Raw genomic sequence first — 26194 nt, forward strand, 5'->3', positions numbered from 1 at the left:
CTTTCCGTTTGGAGAATCAAAAAATAATTTTTTTCAAAATCACGCTTTTTTTGGATAAAATCAACCATAACTTTTGACCTGATTATTTTTCCGAAAATCTGAGCTCAGATTCTAAAAGGGCATCAAAATTTACATAAGAACAGGCTACTCGCACATTTTTTTGACCCCTTTTTCATCAAAAATACAGCGACCGAAATGAGTGTCAAAAAAACGTCCTCTTGGGACTTAATGGGTTAAATATAAAAAATACTACAAATTGCCCCAATTCTGACGTACATCTGACCATAATTTTTAAGACGAGTAACTCATTTTCGAGGTTTCAATCGTCTAAATTTCATACGGTTTGTGTGAATTCGAAAAACAAAGCTAAGTATAATGACTTTATGATAATCAGGATTACAATTGTCCTTTTGAAGTAAGCTGCATTTTTAATTTTTTTTTTTTGTTTAATATTGACCTTAATTTTTTAAAGTTTCTTGGGTTCCATAATTCGTCGGTTACATGCCTTTTTGGGGGGTTAAATTAGTTTCAGATCACGGTGTATTAAGGCTATATTGATTATTGTATCCACTGCGACACATTTTAATCTTCTATCATACTTTTTAAAAAAAATCAGTCTTGAGTCTATGATTTTTGAAAAATTGCTAATACCAGACTCTTCTTGAATTTTTATCCTATGAAGAAAGTTGAGTTGAATTCAAATTATAAATATGAATAAAATTTTCATCGCACCTTATTTTTCTAATATACATTAAAAATTGAAACAAATTAACTAATAAATCTTACTACTCACAGTATTTACAGCAATCATAACTATGAATATTTCGTTTTAATATATTTCTTGGTAAACTTGGCTCATTTTTTAATGCCCACAATGACAAAGTAAAAATCATCGGAAGCCCCCATGCCCAAAGTGAATAATATAGGTGAATTTGTTCTTCTTTGCGTTTCAGTAATTTATGGCTATTATGGTCAATTTGGTGCTTTACTTGTATATATGTCTCTATTGAAAGAATATTTGACCAGAAGAAACAGGTTAATGAACAATACTGTATTATGAAAGCTGTAAAAAAAATTAACACTTGAAACATCATACATTAAGTTATTATCAACGGGTTACCAGCACCTTAGTTCTTGATAATTTCTTTAAAATTAATTTAAACAGATTTTTTATATTGATTATATCAGGTTTATATTTTCAACGTTTTTCTATATTCATAGCATTAGGCTGTATGACACCGTGGCATCAGGTGAGACATTGAAGATCGCGTATATGTATCGTTAGGGTCTATTACTGTAAAGATAATATGTATGATCGATTGCGTGTTATGTTTTATTTTTACCCTTGATATGACGAGAACAAGTTACATTACGTGGTTATATTTCTCTTACTTATATGAATTGAAGATTTGATTTGATACAATTTTTTCAAGTTCATCCCAGTTAGATTGTGAACTAACAAATATGCTGCAGAGGCTTAAATCTTCGATTCGATTTAGCTTGACTAACGCCGACTCGCAAGGTAGGCGCGCAATCGAATGCGGAAAAGCGAGGGAGATTCGGCATCGCAAACCGCCAGCGACAGCTCATTTCACATTCTCGCGCACACGGTGGAAAAGGAGTACCGCCACACCTCCGAGCTCGAATCTGGCACCGTCAATTGTGCTAGGGAACTGCTCCTGGTCTTAGGCGTCACCCCCGTATACCGGCGCTGGAACATCTCACTGAGGTAATGGGGACGCCATAATGATACAGCCCAGTACACATGCACGCCCAGGAAAAATCTTCTCCTCTCTTCAAGACTGGTACAGCCCATTTTTTTGAGGAAAGGCGCCAGTCGATCTTCACGATGGAGGCCAAAAAAATCGCGAGGCCGCGTGCCAAACAAGCTGCAAAATGGTCGCCAGGTAATCCGGTAGCTCGAGGTACACCAAGCAACAGTAGTTCATCAATGGCAGCATCAAGATCATCACGAATATTCTCCTCATGGGGCAACTAAGCATATCTGCTTTGTATTGCAGGAGGTGGACAACACCATGGGCCCACAAACACACGCCACGAACGTGTGAGGCCCATGACAAATCATTGGACATCGTGACACCCAGGTTGCATACCCTGTTCTCTAGCGGGATGATAGTGTTATCCAAAATCAGTGAGGACGTCCAAGTCACTGAAAAAGTGTCACTGCTGGGAGCTTGCAAACAGAATGGCCTTCGCCTTCGTCATATTTAGCATGAGTCCGTTGCGATCTGCCGAGTCCTTGATGGCCGTCACATCCTGATTCATACATCTCACCAAGGCCGGCAGGTCCTCTTGCGGGCAATAACTATAGAATAAAACGATATTTATGTACTGAAGCCGCGTTATAAGCCGGACTGTAAGTCCGAGAAGACGCAGCAAATATTCACTGAGCTGACGGTCAATCAATTAGTCGAAAACGCACGATAAGTGCAGCAGATTGGCGACTGGGAGAGTGTCAGCTGGTGTCTCGGGCCTGGAGTTCTTGCTCAGTGGCACAATTAGTGTTCTCTTCCATACGTCTGGATATTTTCGCTCTTCATTAGAAACGTTGAAGCTTCAGCAAAGGCAGGGGTGACGACTGTAAAACCATCGCGAATATATCCCAACGACAAACCGTCACCGCTTCGCCCACGGTGAAGACAGTCGACCCGAGACAGTCCGAAGCCGATAGCCGGGGCACAGGCGCAACGAGAAGGATCTCATCAAGCTCTCCCCGCGCACATGACACTCCCACGTTGGTCACATATGCGTAGTGTGAAACGCGCTCATCGGCGCTGAAGAATTGCAATGGAGAGGGTAGAGTCGGCTGAGCCAAAAACAGCGAGAAACTTGACCTCCAATGAGAAGGGAAGCTCAGTGCCGTAAATCTGAACTTTTATGGTCAATAAAGAATTTGCTAGCCAGAATCATCACTTTAGTCTTAACCATGTTCAAGGACAAGTGATTGTCTCTTGTCCAATCCGCCACTGCACTCAGATCATCGCTGAACCTAATGATCTCGCTATTCAAGTCCTTGGGGAAAAATGAGTAGTACACTTTGAGGTCATCAGCGAAGAGTATGTGGTTGGATACCATGAGTCGCTTGGCAAGTCATTTAATAAAAAACGAGAAGAGAAGTGGCCCCAATACACTGCCTTCTGGGACCCCAGTAGTCGTGGACAGCTACTCCGACTGGATCCCATCAGGGCTCAAGACAGCTTGAGAGCGACCTCGCAAATAGGAGGCGAACCATTTTATCGCCTGGTTGGATAAATTGAACTTTCGCAGCTTTGCGTGTAAAAAATAGTGAGGGACTGATCAAAGGCTTTTGAGAAGTCGAACAAGACCAAAACAGTGACCTTACGCTCGTCGATGACAAAACGCACATCCTCTAGAACACCAAGCAGTGTAGTCTACGCACTGTGACCGCGTCGGAAACCAGCCTGCCTGGGATCAAGCATCAAGTTCGACTCAACTAAGTCCGAGAGTTGGTCATGAACGATCCTCTCGCAAAATTTTGATATTTCGCAAAGCTTGGCAATTGGCCTTGTGTCAGAGATGATAGACAGGGTGCGATGTTGTCGAGGTCTCCTTGGCGTCGCACAGATGACAGTACTCTGCTGTTCTGTCGTAGTTATGTGAGCGGCACGACGATTGGTTCGACACATAAGTTCGGTTATGGCCACAAACACTTAGAGCCTAACCGATCAGTTTTGAGTGTGTTTTGCCCGTGCAATAGGGTGGGCCGTTTTTAGGCTTTTTTCTCGAATCGATTTGTAATAGTGATTTTCTGTTAATTTCATGTATAAAATGAAAGCTCGTTGAAGGCAGGCGCGTACAAGTGATTCTTTCTGTCTCCTCAACGTCGATTATACTTCACGCTTCGCTCTTTCGAGATTATACTATACTTGTAGCTTCTTGCGTTGTCGCCAGACGCACATCGTGTTAACCTAACCTTTAAAATGCCGAAAAGAGGTAATGAATCGAGGTTGGAATTGGAGGAGTTGAAGAGAAGAAGAATGGAGTTGGAGGAAAAGATTCGTGAGCAAGAAAATAATAGGAGCGATAGTTCATCGGAGGACGACGATTCATCGGATCGCGAGGACGACCCATCGGAAAGTTCATCGGAGTCATCTGAACATGAGGACTTTATCATAGTCCCGGATGCAACCGGCAAGACGAAGGACAAAGAAGAGAATAAGGGTAAGCTAAGAAGAGATACTCTTCTAGAAAAATCTCTTTAATTGCGAGACGAAGACGGCAGACATAGGCATGATAAATAGCATGCTGGATGAGTAAAGTGAATATCCAAGGCACACGACTTGGAATTCACACAAAATGGACGCGCTAATGCGATCGCATAGCTAATCTCTCGGGCGTAAAATAGTGCCTGGAATTCTAGAGCGAGGGCGCGCTAGTGTAGTCGCACGGCCGCCGCTTCGTTTAACGAACCTAGCCTGTATATGCATAGAAGCGCGTTAGTGTAATCGCACGACCGCTGTCTACTATAATTATAACCTTTTTAATGCGCGGCATAGAGGCGGGCTAGTGTGAACGCACGGCCGCTCTCTCATGTACAGCATGACAAAAGTGTATGCTCGTATCAGTGAAATGTTCACGTTTCTGTTACAGAGAATGTTAAAGATAAACCCGAGTCAACAGAAAAGCCGCTAATGTCAAAACTCAAGGCAGCCCTCGGCGATGATCCAACCGAAACGAAGGCATTAATGGCCGTTATTCATTCTGACCTGATCAAGAATCTTCGATTCTACACACGTAAAGGCTTACCCGAGAAGGAAAAGGACGAATTGACATCCAAGTACAGTGTGCCTGAGGCTTTCAGGACGCCACTGTTGAATCCACAAATAAAAAACAAGATGAATGATAAAGTCATTAAGAAAGACAATTATAGAGCAGAAGCACAAGAGTTATCAGCAGCGGCATTGACTGCTTTAAGCGCTGCCATAACAATGGTGAACGAGGGCGCAGAAGATGGAGTTGACCAAGGAATATTTTTTGAAAGGCTTATGGATTCAGCAAAGTCACTCGCACAAGCCCAGTTTAAACAGTCTCAGTCAAGGCGTGCCTGCATTATCCCAATTATGGATTCCAAAACCATCAGAGAAGTGCTAAGAAAATCCGAAGTTGATAAATATTTATTTGGCTCAGAACTGGATAAGGAGGTTAAGTCTCTTAAGGAAACAGCAGCACTGTTTGATGAGAAGAAGGAAACTTCAAAACCCAGCAGTAAGAACCAGGGAAACTACAAGCGCCCGTTCGAGCAACGGACCCACTCGAACAACCAGGGCAATACATATACAAACGAACGGGGCCGACCAAGGCTATACTTCAAAAAATCAAACTCCCGGTTCCAGTCTCGAGGATACCACAATCAGGGCCGAGGAAGGACACCCAGAGGGTAGCAGCTTTAAATAAAGACGTAGGTATCGAAGTCAGTGGTAGATTAGAAAAATTTCATAGTCAGTGGTGTAAAATAACTAATAATAAGTTTATCTTGGACTGTATAAAAGGATATAAAATCCCATTCAAAATAAAACCCAAGCAAAAATATTTTGAAGATAGAACACCAAAAAATGAAAATGAAAAACAGAAAATAAGAAAACTAATTTAAAAGGGTGCAGTGGTGGAATCCAAAAAAGAAAGAAAGCAGTTCCTGTCAAGTTTTTTCACTGTGCCAAAACCTGATGGCTCTTCCAGGTTTATATTAAATCTTAAAAAACTAAATAGATTTATTAAGACTAAACATTTTAAACTGGAAGACATGAAGACAGCAGTCAAGTTAATAGGGCCTGGTGCTTACACGTTCTCGATAGACATGACAGATGCGTATCTGACAGTGCCAGTTCGAAAAGCAGATCAAAGATATTTAAAATTTTATTTCAACAAGAAGTTATATAAGTTCGTCTGCTTGCCTTTTGGCCTGTCAACAAGTCCTTATGTTTTTACAAAAATATTAAAACCAGTCGTGCAGAAACTTAGAACTGCAGGAAATTTGTCAGTGATATACTTAGACGATATCTTATGTATTGGAGACACATACGAAGAGTGTGCAGAGAATGCCCAGGATACAAAGGAATTACTTAAAAGTCTAGGTTTCCTGATAAATAATAAAAATACAGATAAAAGGCCTAACACTATATGTAAATATCTTGGAGTGATAATAAATTCTAATAGTGGAACTTTAGAGCTGTCTAATAATAAAAAAGAAAATATTCTTTCTATACTGCATCAAAATCTTTCTCTACAAAGAACAGACATCCTATCATTCGCCAAAATGGTTGTATAGCAGTACAGTATGGATGGCTCTACATTAAAATTTTTGAAAGAAAGAAAATACAGGCGCTCAAACGTTCAAATGGCTCGTATAAAGGCAGTATAACAATGTGTGAAGAAATCAGATCTGATATGCGGTGGTGGATTGACAATCTGGAATCAGCTAAAAAAGAGTTCAAGTTTAAAGAAATATCTAAGGTAATATACACAGATGCATCAGGTTTAGGCTGGGGAGCTACTGATGGTGAAGAAAAGATATTTGGTGTATGGAACACGTCACAAGCAGCTGAACATATCAATTATAAGGAATTATTAGCAGTTCATTATGCCATAAAAAAATTTACAGAAAATTTATGTAATGCACGCATACTGCTAAGAATCGATAACTCGACAGCGATCTCCTACATCAACAGGATGGGTGGTGTAAAATATAGGAAGTTCAATGACTTGGCAAGACTTATATGGACGCATGCTGAGCAGCGTGGCAATTGGTTTACTGCATCATATATACCTTCAAAACAAAACACAGAAGCGGGTATGTTATCCAGAATAACTAATGTGGATGCAGAATGGGAAATTTCTAGCAGAGCATTTTCGAATATTACTAAAAAGTTTGAAACACCAGATATTGATTTATTTGCCACTTTTTCTAATAAAAAATGTGCAAAATATGTTTCACGTTTCCCAGATAACGGAGCTTTTCAAGTTAATGCGTTTTCAATTGCCTGGACTGACTTTTTCTTTTATGCTTTTCCACCATTTGCCCTGATTTCACGTACTTTAGAAAAAATTCGTATGGAAAAAGCCCGTGGGATGTGGAAACTGTGTTTAAGTACTTTGAACAATTAGAGGATGATAAGGATCTATCCATAGAACAATTAGCTCATAAGACCGTTATTTTAATAGCTTTAGCGACTGCACAAAGAATGCAGACCATTTCAAAGATCAGGATAGAAAATACGCATATCCATGAAGATAACATAATAATAGTTATTTCAGATGTAATCAAGACATCAAGGCCAGGTGTAAGTCAGCCGCGACTAATCTTACCAAAGTTTGAGACAAGACCAAAGCTCTGTGTATATAGTTGTTTAAAAGAATATATAAATAGAACTGAGAGCATAAGAAATGAGGAGAAATATCTATTTATATCCTTGAAGAAGCCTACAGTATCAGTAGGTCCTCAGACACTGGCTAGGTGGGTGAAATGCACACTGGCCAGGGTAGGTATAAACACTAATATTTTCACCGCACACTCGACCAGACATGCGTCGACTTCAGCGGCCCTCGATAAAGGAGTCAGCATAGAAATAATCAAGGATACAGCAGGCTGGTCTAAGAGATCTCAAGTTTTTGCAAGATATTATAAGAGACCTATAGTTAATAATGGTGAAAATACATTTATGTTTAATATAATGGACAAGAGTAAGAGTATTTAATGCTTGATGTGTAATACATAATAAATGTTTCAACATTTTACTTTATTTGACTTCATTTTATTTTGTACACTAATAAAAAATTTTTGTAACTTACTCTAAATATCTACAAGTATAGTATAATCTCGAAAGAGCGAAGCGTGAAGTGTAATTAAGGATCGTACGAACTTACCTGTAAGTGATGTGCAATCCAAATTACACGAAAGCTTCGCTCGAAGAGATTATACTCCCACCCTTGTAACAGTTAAATCCCGAACCCAATGAAACTTGAAAAATTTTTTCTGTCACACTTAATACTCTAAAAAGTATGAGCATACGATGGACCGGCGCGAGGCGCGCCACCCCTCTTCAAGTTTCTTTTTCTCTCAAAAGAAAGCGTTGTGACTCTGGCGAGCAGCTTGAGAAGCTACAAGTATAGTATAATCTCTTCGAGTGAAGCTTTCGTGTAATTTGGATCGCACATCACTTACAGGTGGTTCGTACGATCCTTAATTAATATTTTTTCCCTGTTTTTTGCTCCAATTCGCCTTTTTTTCACTCTACCACGCGCCAAAAATGGAAAAATGATGTTTTGCGATTCTAAACTCCTCGATTCATCAACTTATAGGCTAATAAACATGTTTCAACCACCACCTGAGCTCAGAATTAAGATATGGAACCACGTAATGCGTATAAAGCCGGGATTTTGACTGTTTTTTGCCCATTTTACCCGATTTTCGACTACATGGTCGAGGTCGATTTTTAAATTCAACACCATCGCCCACGGTCTTTTTCTTTTCTTTGAGATAAGTACTAACAAGAAAAATGTCCACTGGGGTGATTTTTAAAGCAGGAAAAATTTGGCGCGCTCGAAGAAAATCGGATTTTCATGAATTTCTTTAAAAAAATGGATCGTTTCAACGTGTACCTGGAGTTTATTTATTGTGTTATCTCAATGCAAAGTGCATCGTCAAAAAGTACTCTTTTCAATGAGAAATCTAAAAAAAAAGAGTTCTCAACGATCATTTTAGCGTTCTGTAGGTCTTTTTGAAGATACCATAGAATGTATACGTAAGATGCCTCACATCGCGTCGACTTCAGAAAATGGCGTCGGTTTTAGCTAAACGTGGCATTTGGTTAATGGTTCTGGCAAACATTAATAAAGTGCGCTTACAAGTGTATTACGTGCTTGTGTCTCCTTTGTTTTTCCTCTGACCTTCTATTATATTAAAAAGTTATGAGCGACCAGCAACAAGAGCAAGGAGTTCCCACTCTAAAGGGTCAGTAAACTCAAAGTTTATTCGAGTCTGAGTCTCAAATAAGAAAAAAAAAGAAGTTGTAAGTGCCGAAAAATTGACCAGAGTCATTTTTCGATATTTAATTTAGAAAAAAAGATATTAATTAAATTTTTCGACTCTGTGGAGTACAGACCTCCTTAATATTAAGCAGTAAAGAGGAGTAACGCGGTGGTAATATATCGCGATATTAAACTTTTTCACGGTGCACGTGAACAGCCATTTTTTTGCCGTGCAAAAAGATCACATTGGTACTTCTCGTCAAATTAAACATGTCGTAACATGCGTCTTCCGGCATAACACACGCACGCATACCCAGCGCAGCGTACAGTCGCAAGGTGGGAAACACGGGAGCGAGGCAAAATCCTTTGTCTCTCTCCTTCTTGACTGCTACCGCATCGACAAGTTTTTCTTTCTCTTCTTTTTCGAAGAAACAAAGAACACGCGTCTGGACACGATAAAACGACAGAGTCCCCGAGTATTTTTAGCTGTTGTTGTTTTGCTTGACCTTTATTCGGTACGCGGTATGAACGGAGTAAAATTTATTTTAATCTTACTGGTGGTACTTAAAAAAATATGTACGAAAATAAATATGAATCAAATCTCTCAGAGTCAGATGTTAGGAACAAACTATTTTCTATCGTTAAAGATAAAAATGAGTCAATCCAGGAATTCTCAGATTGCTTTGATGCGATTGTCCGTGAATTCGAAACTTGCAACCATAAAGATGCATTACAACCTAAAGAGCTGGATACAGCTTTCTACAAAGCAATCAATGATACAATTCCCGAAATGAGAGTTGCAGCTTTAATTCATAAGGGTTGGGATAAACACGTATCGATGAAACAATTAAAAATATATGCATTAAAGCTTGAAGCAGTGAAAGCAAAGAGGGCTGATCATCAGAGGCAAAGAGCAAATCAAGCATCTGCCAGCAACCAGAGAGACCTCAACCAAAGAAATTACAACCGGAGCAACTACGACCAGACATTCTACAATCAAAGGGACTACGATCAGCGAGACTACAACCAAAGAGACTACAACCGGAGAGACTACGGCCAAATGGGCGTCAATCAAGAAGATGCCTACCAGAGAGATTTTCAACAGAGAGAATACCGCGACAGACCATTAGCCAAGTCCGAAAGCCATTGTTTCAGATGCAATGATCGAAATGCTAACCACTGGGCACAAGAATGTCCTTTAGCTGAGAAAAATCTCTGGTATTGCTACGTGTGCTACAATGTTCGAACCCACAAAGGATCGGACTGACCCAACACTGTTCAAAGGTCAGACTTGTCGAATAATTCAAATAATTATAGCAGTAGAAATAAGTATAATGGTGACCCCAGAGACAATAAAAATCTTAAAATCCGAGTAATCAAGAACAAAAACGCTAGAAACAGTCCCTACAAGAACAATGGCAACACGAAAGCTCAATTCACAGGTAATTTTACTATAATATTGTTAACAATGATAAAATAAGCTTCATAGCAGACTCGGTAGCTACTGAGCATATTATAAGTAAGAGTTTGCTACTGGAAAATTTGCTTTGCTTTGCGAATAAAACGAAAATAATAAATCTATTAATCAAAAAAGTTAATTTATCTGTTCAAGAAAGTCAATTTTCCAAAAACTAATTGAACCATTAGAGAGATAAAAAAAAATACACAAAAACCATGTCTTTGTTTATTTTTATGGCAAAAGCCTAACGCGTGATAAATAAAGAAACGTAAAGTGTAGCGAAAAAACAGGCCACGGCGCTCAAAAACGGCCGACCGCGGGCTCTTTCCCTCTTCACCGCTCAAGAAAATCGAAAAAGTATTTTTTTTAGATTTAGTTCTTGTGTAAAATCGCGAGATCTTCCGATCTAGCTACTCAGAAAGTCAATCGGAGTTGAACTCTGGAAGTTACAACGTGTTTTAGCTTCAAGTACATTTTTGAGGGTATGGAGCATATTTTTGCATTTTTGACCTGACCAATTGAAAGCTGAGGTAAAAACCTATGTTGTTTTATTTTTCTGAATTTTATTTAATCCTTTACGAGCGAGTTGAAAACTGAGCAATCCGGCCGTTTTCGCTGCCCGAGCCTGACGCTGGGACATTATTGGCGTTTTTACCCATATGTACTTATAGGTACCTTCTTTTTAGTACGAAACTAGTTCTATTTTTTTGCAATTTTTTACTGTATTACATGATTAGTTATTATTTTCGCTTTTCTATTTTCAATTAAGTGGAATGAAATTTTTAAAATTTTACATTTTCAAACAGATTAAATAATTTGATGTAATAGTAACTAGGTTTTAATTTTTTTGTACAAAAAAGAACCAACTTACCAACAATTTTGCAGATTTTATTTATAATGTAATCGTTCACCAATTCAGTGCAAAAAAAAATTGAGTAAATAACTGTTAAGCTACAACAGAAATGACATAATGCTTTGCCACGTAGATCAAAAAGCCATCGGGTAGATGAATATATAATTGTAGTCAACAAAAGGAAAAATACTGAAAGTAGTGAGCAGCATATGTTAAACCTAATGAAAGAGTCTATGAAAGCTGTCTTGTTTTCTGAAAAAAGAATCAATTATTTGAAATAAATCAATAATAACTTTATTAAGTTATAAAAAATATGCATTTTATATTATTATAACGGTAATAGTTGCAACAAATTAGTAGTGAATACAAGTAGCAATACAATGAGCTGTTATTCCGACTTCTCACATCCACGACGATGGATCGAAGGGTGCATACATGTAAAAGATAAAGATTTTATTGCAAACGCTACTTGTCAGAAATCAGGCCAAAGCTGTACAGTATTTATTGTTTCTCTCTCTCTCTCTCTCTCTCTGTGAGTATAGCAACACGCACTTCTTTCTGCTGCTCTGTGTTTTTGCTTTTTGTACTGCCTCGACCTGCCTACGGGCATTTTTCTTGCAGAATCTTGCAAGCTAATTTTGCAAGGGTCAACTGCAACTGGACATCTGGTACTGTTGTTTCCCTTGCATTGTTAAGAATGCATCTTAATCATCTACTCCGGATCATCAGATCAGATGTTATGTGGTGATCCCACATCAGATGTTATGTGGTAATTCTATACATCATTCATCAGTTTCTTGAATCTCAGGGCCAAGGTCATCCTATCTCTTTCTATTCTGAAGATTTTGGTTGGAAGGTTCGTTACTTTTGTACCTTCTGATTTGTTTTTTTGCCTGCGTATATTTGTAAAAGGCTGCGTCGAGTTGTGTGTTTACCTTGGTCCATTCTTCCTCAAGTTCGCTGTCGAGCATTACTAATTGATCATCTTGATTGAAGTTAAAGTCTTCTGTTAAGTCGTTGTAGAACTGATCGACATATTCACTGACTTCTCTTTCCGATAATTCTTTGAAATCGGTCTCCATTGATAAAACCTTTTGTGTGGCCACCCAATCGTTTATCATTTCTTCGAATTTTTTCTTCAAGGTGTCATTTCTCTTCGTTTCCTGTAATGCGATGCTGCTGTAAGAGTTGTATCTTTGCATTTCTGGTGCAGGTAGGAATATTACTAAAACAATCCGAATGGCTGCGTAGTATTTGACTTCTAACTTGTGAAATATTATTCCTGGATTTATTGTTTGTTTAGTTTTTTGCATTTCTGTTGCTCCTAACAGAAATGTGGTCCATAATATTATTTTGAACATCTTCTTGTGAAGTGTCGTCAATCTAGGATCACAATTTTTCGAATTATCATGTTACATTATTTGAGTTTTTCTTAATCTATTGGCGTGGATAATTTTGTGTTTCCCTCTTTTCATTACAATTTTTATTTGCGATTTATCTTTGTATGTTTCTACAATTTTATAGGGACCTGCGTATTGGTCTTTAAATTTGTGTTGTTTACCGCCTTTTAGTAAAAGCACGCTGTCGCCTATTTAAAACTCGACCAAGTTTATTTTTCTATCATAGTAATATTTTGCTTTTAATTTGACTTCAACTAATTTTTCTCTTTCTATCTTTTGAATGCTTGCGAGATCTTTGCATAAATTTTGAACGTAATCCGTATATGTTACTAAGTTTCCAGATAACTCTATCGATTTTTCCGTTCGTAAATTGGGTAGTTTCCCGAACATTTATTGAAAGGGTTGGAATTCGTGTGCTCCGTGTACTGATGTATTGTAACTAAACATGGCCATTTCTATGAATTGGTTCCATTCGTTGTTTTTGTCGATTATAACCTTCAAATACTCTGCTAGGCTGTGATGGGACCTTTCTAAGGACCCATTTGTTTGGGGCCTATAGACAATCGTGCAAATGTGCTTGATTTTAAATGCCTTCGACATGTTCGAAAAACGGGACCCATGAACGCTGTTCCTTGGTCAGACAATGATTGTTTCAGCGGTTGAATTTGGAATTGTGACAGCTACGCAGAATTTCGTAAAATTGCACTGCATTGTCAATATGTTGTATAAGGGGGTTTTTGGGGCGTCTCAAATAATTATAACAAATTGTTCTAGGTTAAATTGTGAATTGGAATCGTCTTGGGGTACAAAGAATCAAAATCGAAAAAAAAGCAAAAGTTCAAATGCATAAAATTTCTGTATTATGAAAAAAATGTATAATTTGTATGTTTGTTTCTGTTGTTGTACTACTGTATAAATTTTCGAGGGAGGGAAAACAATTTCAATTTTCAAAAAAATTTTATGTAAGAGAAGAAAAAAAAAATTTCTATTATCGAACAACCTTAATTTTGAAAGAAATTTCTATCTAGGAATTAATTTCGAAAAAAAAGTTTATTTCTGTAGACCGTCTGCTTCTAAAAAAATCTAATTTCAGTGAAATTCCTGATTTCAAAGAAATCAACTGAAAAAATCTTATTTCCAAAAAAAAATTTTTCCTCTCAGTAAATCAGGTGTACTTTGCTTCTATTTCACAAAAAATAATTAGGGATTTTTTAGCATTCGCCAAATGATCCGTTTAGGCAGTATGGGAAAATAAAATGAGTTAAAAACACATTATATTTCCGTTTTTCGGCAAAGACTGACGAAGTCATTTATTAGCAACGTTTCGTCGTATTTTTAACGACCTCATCAGGCTGTTTAGAAAATTATGATATTAATAATAGATGACAAATCAATATATAAAATTATTTTAAGATCAAACAGAGATATTAAGTTACACACCTTATTGCGATGGAATAGCAAGTAAAACTAATACATTAGGTAAATAGGAGCGAAAGTTATACAATCCGGTCAATAATAATAAAATCTGTCGAACACGAAAACAAAGAAGACAGTGACAATGATATGATTACAATTTTAAATTATTCAATATATTTCTATACATCGAGCTAAGTCCCCTTGTGTCCTCTTGTTTGTTGATCGACGTTTTATGTTTTTTGATGAAGATCATCTCAGCTATTAATCTTTTGTGAAGATTATTTTCAGTATGTAATATTTTTACACCCTCAAAGTCAAATTCATGCTTATTCTCCAGCGCGTGTGCGTAAACGACCGACTTTAAATTCTTGTTTTTTCTATGTTCAATGATGCGCTTTTCAAGCGCTCTCTTAGTCTGCCCGATGTAAGTGGCATCACACGATTTACAATCGAACTTGTAGACAGAATTGACTTGATCTAGAGTTGATGTTTTGTCTTTACCTAATCTGATAATATTGTCAATTTTGTTACAAATTGTCGGCAAGAGTTTTACATGATGACTTTTTAATAGTAAAGACGTGAAATTCAACAGGTTGTGAATCTGTGGGACACATAGGGTAGCTCTATTGACGTCAATATCAAGCGCCCTGTCGTCATGTGCAGCAGATGGTTTGTGAAAAATGTGATGTAATCTTTTGTCAATGTATTTTTGGCAGAAACGCAACGGGTAATTATTTTGCNGCATGAATTTGACTTTGAGGGTGTAAAAATATTACATACTGAAAATAATCTTCACAAAAGATTAATAGCTGAGATGATCTTCATCAAAAAACATAAAACGTCGATCAACAAACAAGAGGACACAAGGGGACTTAGCTCGATGTATAGAAATATATTGAATAATTTAAAATTGTAATCATATCATTGTCACTGTCTTCTTTGTTTTCGTGTTCGACAGATTTTATTATTATTGACCGGATTGTATAACTTTCGCTCCTATTTACCTAATGTATTAGTTTTACTTGCTATTCCATCGCAATAAGGTGTGTAACTTAATATCTCTGTTTGATCTTAAAATAATTTTATATATTGATTTGTCATCTATTATTAATATCATAATTTTCTAAACAGCCTGATGAGGTCGTTAAAAATACGACGAAACGTTGCTAATAAATGACTTCGTCAGTCTTTGCCGAAAAACGGAAATATAATGTGTTTTTAACTCATTTTATTTTCCCATACTGCCTAAACGGATCATTTGGCGAATGCTAAAAAATCCCTAATTTAATCATAAGTAAGTGGCAGCATTGCGAATGTGATGAGACATTTTTCCAATATCACACAAGAAAATTTTCTTTCAAAAAAAACTTTACTTCAACTTTCTCTTTACTTAATTTTTAATTAATTTTACTTAATTGTTAATTAATCAGCTTGATTAATTAGGGTGTACTTATCCAGGGTCTCAGATTATTGCATTCAATTACAATAGTGGTAGCAGTAGTACAATGTATCTTATAAGTATCGTAAGACTACGCGTAACGAGCTCTCTGCGTATAACCTATCTATGTATCAGCACCACGCTTATGTGCCACCAAGAGTGTGTAATACTTTCAAAATGAGGTTATTCTAGACCATCACGTTAATGGGTGCCAGTTTATAAGGGGGTTTTTGGGGCGTCTCAAATAATTATAACACATTGCTCTAGGTTAAATGATAAATTGAAAGATAATAATTTATTGAAAGTATCAAATAAGATGCCAGTTCGTTGGTTTTAATAGTAAGGGCGCCACCACGTGAACGCGGCACGTGGACCGAAAAATACAAAGTAATAAAATAATAATAATTGAGTGATATTATTCTGATAACTGGTTTCGTTTTTTCTTGTATACAATCTTTTTCGTCTTCAATTTTACAATTAATTATTCGTCTAGCTTAGCGGAGAGCAATTAACACTCGCGAAAAAGTCTCGGAGGGACGCGGGGTCACGGGGGGAAGATTGTACTAACCGCGCGAGAGAGCTCGTATTTCTTATGCGTCTAGGTTACTTAAATTAGCTTACGATAAATCTTCTTTCTTCGTCGATAATTTCTGGTGGCCGGATTCCTCGAGGCTGGACGTCATCACCAGGGATTCTGCGAAGATGGAGACACACTTTTCAATCCTTTTCACTTTTACTTTCTTTGCTTTCTTTTCTGTAGTCAAACACGACACACTTCATACATGCGTTGCGTACAAGCAGACTTGCGGTAATAATATGGCCGACTCCTACGTGGTCGTACTCGTCGTTCTCACGTGTCGTCTGAAGCGACACGCGAGCGCCAATCGATTATTGATCGATAGGTCGATGATTCTCGTCTGCTCATTTCACGTGTCGACGCTGTGGGTTTCCGTCTGGTATGCGTTCGTTGTTAATTTCGTCTGCTGCTGGATGTTTTTGCTATCTCAATGGACTGTCTCGTGTTTGTACGTATGGTGCGAGTTTTCGTACGCAGCAATTCTGATGTTTAGCTTGAGATTGGTCTCGACCGAGATGCAGGTGTCGAACTAATCTGTCACCTGTCAAATGATGTTGATGTTTAGTGGCCTCCATTCTCATATCGTTCTTTATTGTATGCGTCTGGTGATAAGTGTCTCGTCGTCTTGATCTGATCTCGTCGCTTTGCTTCTCTCTCTTCTCCAGGTTTCAGGTGCTAAAGTGTATGTGGGAAAACATGAATGTGTGATAGGGGCATGATGTACAGGGTTCGTCTCGTCGTCATAGCTTATTTCTACGCGTGAGCTCAAGAGTGACTTTCATCGACTTGTAGCGCATTAAGTATGCCGCTACAGTCGTTATTTCCATTTTTGGTGACCTTGAATGGTCCTACTATGTCCAGAGAGATTTTTTCTACGCTTGTATGTGGTGCATTAGTAATAACTAGTGGTTGTCTTGTTTTTATACGTACGAGCTTCTTGAATTGGGATGTTGAGCATCTTTGGATGAATTTGTTGATATCTTTTTTCATATTTGGCCAAAAATACAGTGGTTTCATTCGGCTATAAGTCTTCGTCACTCCTTTATGTCCTCCTATCGCTGAGCAGTGGATTTCTTCCAGGATTTTTACTCTATCCTGTGCTTGGATAAATTCTAAAGTTCCATTGCAAATAATAATTTTTGTTTTCACTTCTGCTAATTCGATTTTTGATAAGCTTTCTGAGAAATCCCATGGTGTATTTTCTATTGAAGTAGTCTTCGCTATACTAAGACTGCTTGGGTTGTATTTGATCAGGAGGTGTTTTAAAACTTTAACGCCTTTCTCGATGTTGCTCATTATTGTTGGAGTGCTTTCTGGTCTTTCTCCTCGTAAAGTTATTCCAAACTTAAAATTTTTCCCTCTTCTATGTACTGATACTTCTCCTTGTTGTCCTGCTACGAATTTAGGTAGTGTTGACTGACATTGTCTGCCTCGCTTGTTTTATCTTCTCTATCATTGGGCTGTCTTACGTCATTTGTATTGCGTCCTTTTATCTTATTTTCCTCGTTATTGGTATGGATCTCTGAATTCTGTTTTTTCTTCGTGTAAGTCCTAGTTAGTTTGTAACTTACGGGATTTGCCGTAGCTCTGTGTGGACGGGCTTCGATTGCATTTATGTTTTTGATAATCGGATTTCTTGATAGACAATCTGCAACCACATTGGTACTGCCTTTCTTGTACTGTATGTCAAAATCGTAGCAAGATTGTTTAAATTGGTATCTACTTACTCGAGAATTAGGATCTGTACTACTTCTGAAGTACAGTAGTGGTTTGTGGTTTGTATAAACTGTAAATCTGTTTCACATTAAGTATGGTTTAAATTTTGGTATAGTAAATACGATCGCTAGGGCTGCTCATGAATATGCGTCATATTTCCTCTTTGTATCATTCAGTGTGCGTGATACAAATCCGATAGCGTATCAATGTTATCTTTCTTTTGCTTTCGCTGATCGCGAACGCTGATGCGTCGAATGTGACAATTTGCGAATAGGGCAATTTTGGGTTTGCAATTTGCAAAATAGGCTGCTCACATAGCCTTTGTTTAAGTATATTTATGGCATTTTCACATTCTTCATTCCATTCGAAATCCATACCATTATAGTTCCAGGCGCCAAAATTAGCTGATCTGTTATTTCTTTTTAACAAGACTCTTTCATTATTATTTATTCTTACCCACGGCGCTATGGTTGACTTTTTTATCAAACTTACTGCTGTCCCTGTACCTATCATCAGTTTCGATGACCGTCTTAACGGGCTGCTTATTATATCTATCGTTGCATATCGTATGCTATGGAGCACACGAATGCATAGCACATGTTTTATTATCTAATGGGAGACGAGGACCGACGAACTTGGAAGAAGATTCTAGAGTGACGAGGACTTATCTTGGGGTCTGAGCCTGGGAGAAGAGGACCAACCATTGGGCCTTTTAAAAAGGCATAGTGCTAGACAATCAAGGCCTTATTCTAGATTTTGACTTTTCAGCACTAACAAAGCAAGTTTTAGAGAAGAGTCAGCCTAGCTGCACCTCGATCGAGGCAGACGGATAGCTAGTGGCTTGTTATCCAGACACAGCCGGCCCGTGTAGTTTAAGTGCAAGTGCTGCAATATCAGAGTCTTACGAAAATCGAATTAAAGTTTTAGTCAGAAGTACTAGAGTTATTATTTCAAGTTAAAGTCTAAATAATTTTTGGGAATTAAACTCTGTTCTACTCAACTTGCTCAAGTGATTCCGGCTTATCCTCTGAAGATCGTTGATTCGCCATCGTTGGGGGCATCATCGAGCCAAGAGGAAGCCAGACTTGTAGGGTGTGTGCATTAAAAGTTAATTTAAATTAATTTATGTGAGTCATTTAAAAATTATAAAAACAATTTTCCACGAGTTATTATTTCAACCATTCCCTTCTAACCCACTTCTGCGACAAAGAATCATAAATTGTAAACTATGCGATATTCGTTAACTCGGATGTCACACTCAGACGCGTTAACTCACGTATATTTGCATGTGCCGATAAGGAAGGGAAACGAGGTTTTTTGGCCCTTACCGAAATTTGCCGTGGCAGGTGTGGCGTGGTAACATAACACCATGTTACAGGGTTAATATAGTTTCTAAAAGTTAAAATTTTTAGCTAGTTTTTTTTCGTTTTTTCTTGTCAAGATCTTACATGAAACTATACGTAAGTTCGCACGTAAATTTTGCGAAAGAAATTATAAACTTATTTAAGGGTTTCAAGTAAAATCAGTTCTTACATTTGGTATAATAAAAAATTCATGGACATTTTTTTAAACATATAGATTTACTTAGAAACAACAACATACCTGGAGATATGCAAATGATAACACTTATTCCGATTCCAGGTATCTCTTCAATACAATAATCTACACCTGGCTCGAACATAAAGGGAACGTAGTTAGGAGCGAAAATGGAACCATTTGAAAGTAAGTAGTATGAGTCATCGGTAAATTGAACAGGATCAAGAATGTATTTCAATCTGTCAAAATGTAGTTCAATTTATTTTCCAACCTTTGATTGTAAATAATATGAGTAATTCTCGTATAGTTTGAAAATACGAGTTATTATTTGAAAAAATATTAGTTGATATAGTGGTACATTATCAACGGTGATTTTCTTCACTACTCATGAAATATAAACTAAAACATACTCGCTTGCACGATTTTCGAGTACAAAGATTTCAACTTGTCCCCAAACGGCAGAGGACATGTTTATGAAAAACAGGTATTTTATTTACCATTCGGCATAAGCTTACTTGGAAAACAGACTTCTAGTTCGTATTCAGTTCTCCAAAAAACGTAGAGTCTAGAGGGTCCGTTCTCTGGTACTGAACTTTTAAATTATTTTGTGTGCCTGTGTAATTTATGATAAAGATGTGCATAATAGTACTTTACGATACAAGTGCCATAAATAACACTTTTAGGCAAGGCGTAGTTTAGGGCCCGAGCTCAGCGAGAGGCCTAATAGCTGGGCTGAAAAGTGTCCCCATGGCACGAGTATCGTACAAAATTTTATAGCACTTTTCTAAGTTCACATTTATGCCCCCTTTTCCGAGTCATGAGTCGTACTTTCTGGTAGCGTGAAGTGAGGTTAGCGCAAGAGCGTATGCAAGTGTGATGTGAACGCCGCGGTGCCAGAAGTGCGACTTATGTCGCCGAAAAGCGTGTCATAAATGTGAACTTATACCCTGCAGTGCTATAAAAAGTACTATTATGAAACGGGTGTGGATATGCTTTTTTTGCAAAACGAGTTTTTTAGAAAAAGCTTACTCATACACGTTGCATACAACATTTTATAGCAAAAGAGTCAAAAACTAACGTCAAAGTTACGATTTTTAGATTAGAGTGCTATAAAGGTATCTTAAATCTTTGATCGATCAGGGGCTGCGCCAATGTATTGACTTTCCAGCCCTGTAGAGGTTAAGGAATCTACTTATGATAATCGATACGGAAAATGTTACACCCAAAAAATCGACCATGTCTATGAGAACGATCTCCCATACTAGTGCGTCGAAAAGTATCTGTCGTAAAAAGATGTCGCGAAAAAAAATCGATTTATCCAAGCAAGTCAAATGAAGGACACAATTGCATGAAAATAATTTTCAAATTTAAAATTATGAGATTTAAAATTGTGAGATTTTTTTCCGTGGTTTCGAAGCAGATATTTTCTTGAGTTCACGAGATTATTTTCGAAGGGACCGTCATACTCCCAAACTATAAGAAAAAATAATTTTTATTGATAAATGTAAATTTCTACAAATGGAACAGTTAATAAAAAAATGTTCGATAAAATGAGAGATGAGGCCCGTTGAGAAGTTTTACAATCTACTTGACCGATTCTTACCAAATTTTATATTTACCAGACACTCTTATAATTATAACTATTAAGCATATAGAACAATTTTTGAATTTATTTTGAAAAATTATGAAAAAATATGGTGAAAATTTGGTGAGAATCGGTTCGGTATTTTTCAAAAATTTTCAATATGGTATTGAGATATTTAAGGTGAACGTTATTTTGTGAAAAATGCATTCAGAGTTTTTAAATACTTTTTAGTGCTGTGTATAAACTCACGCTCAATCCTGATTTTGACTTACTTGGAATTTCAATTTCTATTAAAAATTTATAAGATGATTATTGAAAGTATAAGCAATTTGAAAATGCAATAAGAAAATCTAATTTTTGAAAATGACCGAGGGGTAGACCCCTTAAGCGCCCAAAAGGAGATTAAACTTAAGGGCTTACACCGAGCTTAATTATTTTTCATTTTTCAATTACAGTACTAGGCTGTAAAAGTGAAAAAAATTTTTTTTTTCAATTACACACATGATAACCCTTTTGAATACCCTATTTGAAAGTATTGTCAAGTTAGATACTTAGGAACAGTTAAGTACATTAATAGTGGGGGTGTTGATACTCAACAAAAGCTTTAAACACGTCTAAGCTACCTGTAGTAGAAATCCAAGAGCAGGCATTAATCTATGGTAATCCATGTGGTCTCATTTTGTTCGATAGCCAATTGGCCATGGTCGCAACTAAAAGCTAGCCATAAGATGAACTGTATAGCTACTTGTGTACAATTTTCTAGAATTTAGTATTCATTTTTCAACATTTTTCATAAATTAATTTCACTTTATTATATGTACAGGTAGTTACAGTTCATCTTAATGGCTAGCTTTTGGTTGCGACCATGGCCAATTGACTATCGAACCACATTTGCGCCTTTAGCTGGATGCCTGCTCTTTCTACGACAGGTAATAGACGTGTTTAAAGCTTTTGTTGAGTGTCTTTAGCCCCCCTATTAACGTACTTAACTGTTTCTAAGTATCTAACTTGACGAAATACTTTCAAATAGGGTATTGAAATGGATTATTATGTGTGTAATTGAAAAAAATTTTTTTTTCGCTTTTACAGCCTAGTACTGTAATTGAAAAATGAAAAATAATTAAGCCCCCTGTTAGCCCTTAAGCTTCCTCATAGGTTGCTTTACATTAGCAATATTTTAATGGACATTATAAAAAATAACGTAAAACAAAAAATGAACCATGTTCGAGTGTTAGCGCGTGCACGAGGACTTATCAGGGTCAGAGCGAGGTAAATTGCTAGTAATTTATTAGTTGTTGTAATTGGCTCAAGTCATCAGTTTTATACATTTGTAATCTAGCAATATAGTGCTAATCAATAATTTAGTAGTATATTATTTTATTCTTATTTTCTTAAAAATTGTAAGTAATGAAAGTTGTTATAAAAAGTATAAAAAATAAATTTAATGATCGATCAAAAAGTATTGATTTAAAAATATTCTGCATTAACTATTGAATTAAATTGAAAAAAAAATTGTGATTTATGTTACCTTTCAGATGAACATGGTGTTCCAATAATAGTATTCACATTTTTGTATCTTGATCCCGATGAAAGTATACCAGTTTTATTAAAATTATAGAAGATCGGTTCAAAAAAAATTGTTGAGTTCCATTTGATACATTGCATTTTCTCGTGTTCACTAGGAATCAAAACTTCATTGGAATTGCAACATTTCGCAATTACAGGCAAAAATTCTGATTTCTTGAAAGTCTATTATATAAATTTCAAATAATTAAATATATAAAAATTACTAAAACTAAAGTTAAAAAATGACTCTAAATTTTGAAAATTGAAAATAAAATTGTGAGTTATATTGAGATACTTGGACGGTGTTTATCATCAACAGGAGTTAGCAGAGGCTTTTGAGCCACATCACAATACGATCATCTATGATGCATCCTCGGAGTTACCGTCAACATAGGTAAAGAGGATCAATGAGGTCTGTCTGATTAACCTAATTTTTTACTTGTTAATTTGTAATTCGCGTTTCCTTCTTCAGAGATCACAAGGTAATCTCATTAAAATGTTATCAATATCATCGTACTATACTGTATTATCAAAAATAAAAGAGAGGGAGCGCGCGTGTCGAGTGTGACACATGTATATGACGAGGCAAAAGAGAGAGCCGGATAGTGCGAGGTGCCAATAAATGTTAAACAATATAATTGCTAGTTATTTATTTATTCTACCTAAAATACGTAGGACACTACAATCATCACACTTGAAAGTTGAGATTAATTATAGCACACTGTCTCCCCATTTACCCAAGACTCTATCCTTTTTTGTCTGCTGACGTAATCACAGATAACACCTTAAGGTAACTGTATCTCGGTGACCTGGACACTCCAGGGCAATCACTTTTTTCGAAAAATTGCGATAACAGGCAAAATACAACAATATTAACATATGAGTTGACTTTATCGCTCCTAATAATTATTCTGGGTTAAGAGAACATTCAATTATCTTTTTGTTTTATAATTCCATGTCACATGAAATAACTATACCCTAATAGCACGATACGTTTTCACAAAATTTCTGAAACGTTCGATTTGACTAGTCAATGTTAAGCGTTTTGATCATGTGGACTAAATTTAAGTCGTAGCAGAATTGATAAATTTTTTTTTTCATTGACTGAAGTAATCTGTCAAAAATGAAAATTTTTTTTTTTTTTAATCAAACTTTACTTTTTGTTGAGCAATAACATTGAGGATCAATAATTACAGCGGCAACGCAGGAGATCGAAGAAGGTCGTACTAAATTTTGAGCTCTATGCTCTATACTAATCTGTTTTTTTATATTCCTTTGGGGTCTTGGGCTATGGATACTTAAGCTTCCTAAAATTAATTTACTCAATTTCAATTTAATATGTTTAACCTCAATCAAAACTATTACTCAATTCATTTAAGGTTATTTATTTAGAAAAGCTTTATTCTTCGATGATTACAGCAGTACAAATATTGTTTTATTTGTAATTCACACATAAAACTTCTATAGGACTTCCAAAACGTCACACTAACATTCAACGAGAATTTATCTCACGTTCTAACTGTCATCCTACAGTTGATTGGCTTCTGTTTTTACTCTTTTTCAAGTTTCAACCGATAGTTTCCTCTCTCCGACATATAAATTACAGAGAGAGATCACCATATAATGGTACCCATGGTAAACATGAAACATAACACACAAACGATCAGTTATATAGAGTGTCACAAAAGTATGAAAACCGCCTAAAAGCGGGTTGAATATGCGAAGAAAAAAATCAAAAAATTCATATCTGACGTATTTTTTGATGGGGAATCCAATGATAACCTTGGATTTGACCTTAAATAACCTCAAAACTACAGCGACCCAAAAATCGATTTTTCAAATGGAAACCTCTATTTTTTATTGCAAATTTGAAAAGAAAATTTTATGATAAAACATGTAGTTTTTTTATTTTCAAGGTCATTTCAAGGGCGTTACAGACTCGAATAAAACCCCGATATAACCTAAAATTAAGCTCAAGTAAGAATTTCATTTTCTAACTGTAGCGCCCTCAAAATTACCTTGAACAAAAAACAAAATCCATATTTTAACGTAAAATTTTTTGTTTTTTTCAAATTTGAAATAAAAAAAGTGGGGTTACCATGTGAAAACTCGATTTTGATTTGCTGCAGCTTTTAGGTTATGTTCTAGGTCAAATTTAAGGTCAGCATTGGAAAGAGCAAAAATTGTATAAAGTTTTCCACATCACTACAGAAATTACGCAGTTGTTTAAAAAACACAAAATATTGATTACAATTTTATTTTCATTTATCACTTTCCGTATGAAATTATTTTGGGTCTTTATTAGAATTTTCCCGCGGAGAACTATCCTGGTAAACCATGTAGGATTCAATTGATTGTGAATTTTTCAGTTCGAGAGAGGTTCAAATTGAACAATATATCAATTTATTTTTCAAAATATTCTAGTTGTTATATGTTTTTTAAAAAATCAAAGAATCTAAATCTCAAAAAATTTAATTTTTTATTTTTGCAAATAATATTTTATAGTTTCATTAAATTTTATACATTTAAAAAATTTTTATAAACTGTAATAAACTTGAAAGAGTTTTTACTTTGAAACAAAAGATTTCTTAATCACGAAAAAAATCTTTTAAACTCTTTTCAATTTTTGTATGAATCTAAAATCAGTTTATGTTAATGAAAGTTTATATAAATTTATTTATTTCCTCAAAGCTAATAAAACTAAAAAGTCTACAAAAGTTTTTTACAGAAGATTATTTTCGTTAGGTATTTATATCACCAACAATAGAAAAATGACTCAGGTTTCCTCTAAAATAATATTTGCACATGTTTTTCTGAAAATGGATTGACTTTTATGACAAAGAATCGCAAAAAGGTCTTAAAAGTTAAATAAAAAGAAAAATAATTTTATTGCATGTGTTGATAAACAATGGAATGTATTCAGTTTTTGAATTGGTCTTAAATATAATTATAATCAATAATTTTAGACAGTTTTCAGACTTAAGAATTTATAATTCTTTAATCACAATTCATTAATCTACGTTATTCTTTAATTCAAGTAGTATACATATGTATTTAAAATGAGAAACTTTGCTGATATGACCATTAAAAACAAATGGAATATTTCATAGGCACTCACTCACCGGTAAATTATATTGAATATTCTGCTCAGAGGAGTAGCTCGTGTTAATGTCTTTGAAGAAAAAAAGCATTAACATTAACTCAAATATTCCTTGTGACGTTTTTTTCATATTTAATACTTTCATTGAAGGTAGAAAAGAACTAAAAGACAAAGTAGTTTGAATTTTTCTGTGAACCTAATAATTTTTTATCAATTGTATTTAAATGGTAAATGCATGTATACTTCAGTCTGCTATCATGATTCATCATTATTAAGCACAAATCCCCTCTCAATTGCATTTAAAATGAGACAATAAAATGTATGCATCATATTTTTTATGAAAATATAATATTCTTCAGTAACTATAAAAATCTGATAATTTGAACACTTTTATTTACGTTTTGAAATCGGTCAATAACATAAATTATATATGTTTGATCGACTTTTTTCCAATTACTATAGCCAATGATATAAATATCTTCGTGAAGCAGTATTTTTCTACGATAGAATTGAAGAATTGTTTCAATTTATTAAATGATTGA

General features: G+C 35.8%; 1 protein-coding gene across 1 annotated transcript; it reads right to left on the minus strand.

The window, feature by feature from the left end:
- Nucleotides 1-785: 785 nt before the first annotated feature.
- On the minus strand, nt 786-25866 carry LOC106649816. Its single transcript, XM_023462583.1, has 4 exons — nt 25675-25866; nt 22515-22735; nt 19468-19640; nt 786-1063 (listed from the first exon to the last, which is right to left on the minus strand). The coding sequence occupies exons 1-4, from the start codon at nt 25795-25797 to the stop codon at nt 786-788; spliced, it is 795 nt and encodes a 264-aa protein (XP_023318351.1). The 5' UTR covers nt 25798-25866.
- Nucleotides 25867-26194: the final 328 nt, after the last annotated feature.

The sequence above is a fragment of the Trichogramma pretiosum genome, unplaced genomic scaffold, assembly GCF_000599845.2.
Source record: "Trichogramma pretiosum strain Unisexual culture from Peru unplaced genomic scaffold, Tpre_2.0 scaffold128, whole genome shotgun sequence".
NCBI classification, from domain to species: Eukaryota; Metazoa; Arthropoda; class Insecta; order Hymenoptera; family Trichogrammatidae; genus Trichogramma; species Trichogramma pretiosum.

Excerpts from the sequence above, each read along its gene's own strand:
- LOC106649816 (XM_023462583.1), bottom strand. The coding sequence starts at position 25,797 with ATGAAAGTATTAAATATGAAAAAAACGTCACAAGGAATATTTGAGTTA. Across the intron at positions 22,736-25,674 it reads ATATTCAATATAATTTACCG|ACTTTCAAGAAATCAGAATT; the intron begins GTGAGTGAGTGC and ends TTTATATAATAG. Across the intron at positions 1,064-19,467 it reads TATCATTTGCATATCTCCAG|CTTTCATAATACAGTATTGT; the intron begins GTATGTTGTTGT and ends TTTTTTTTACAG.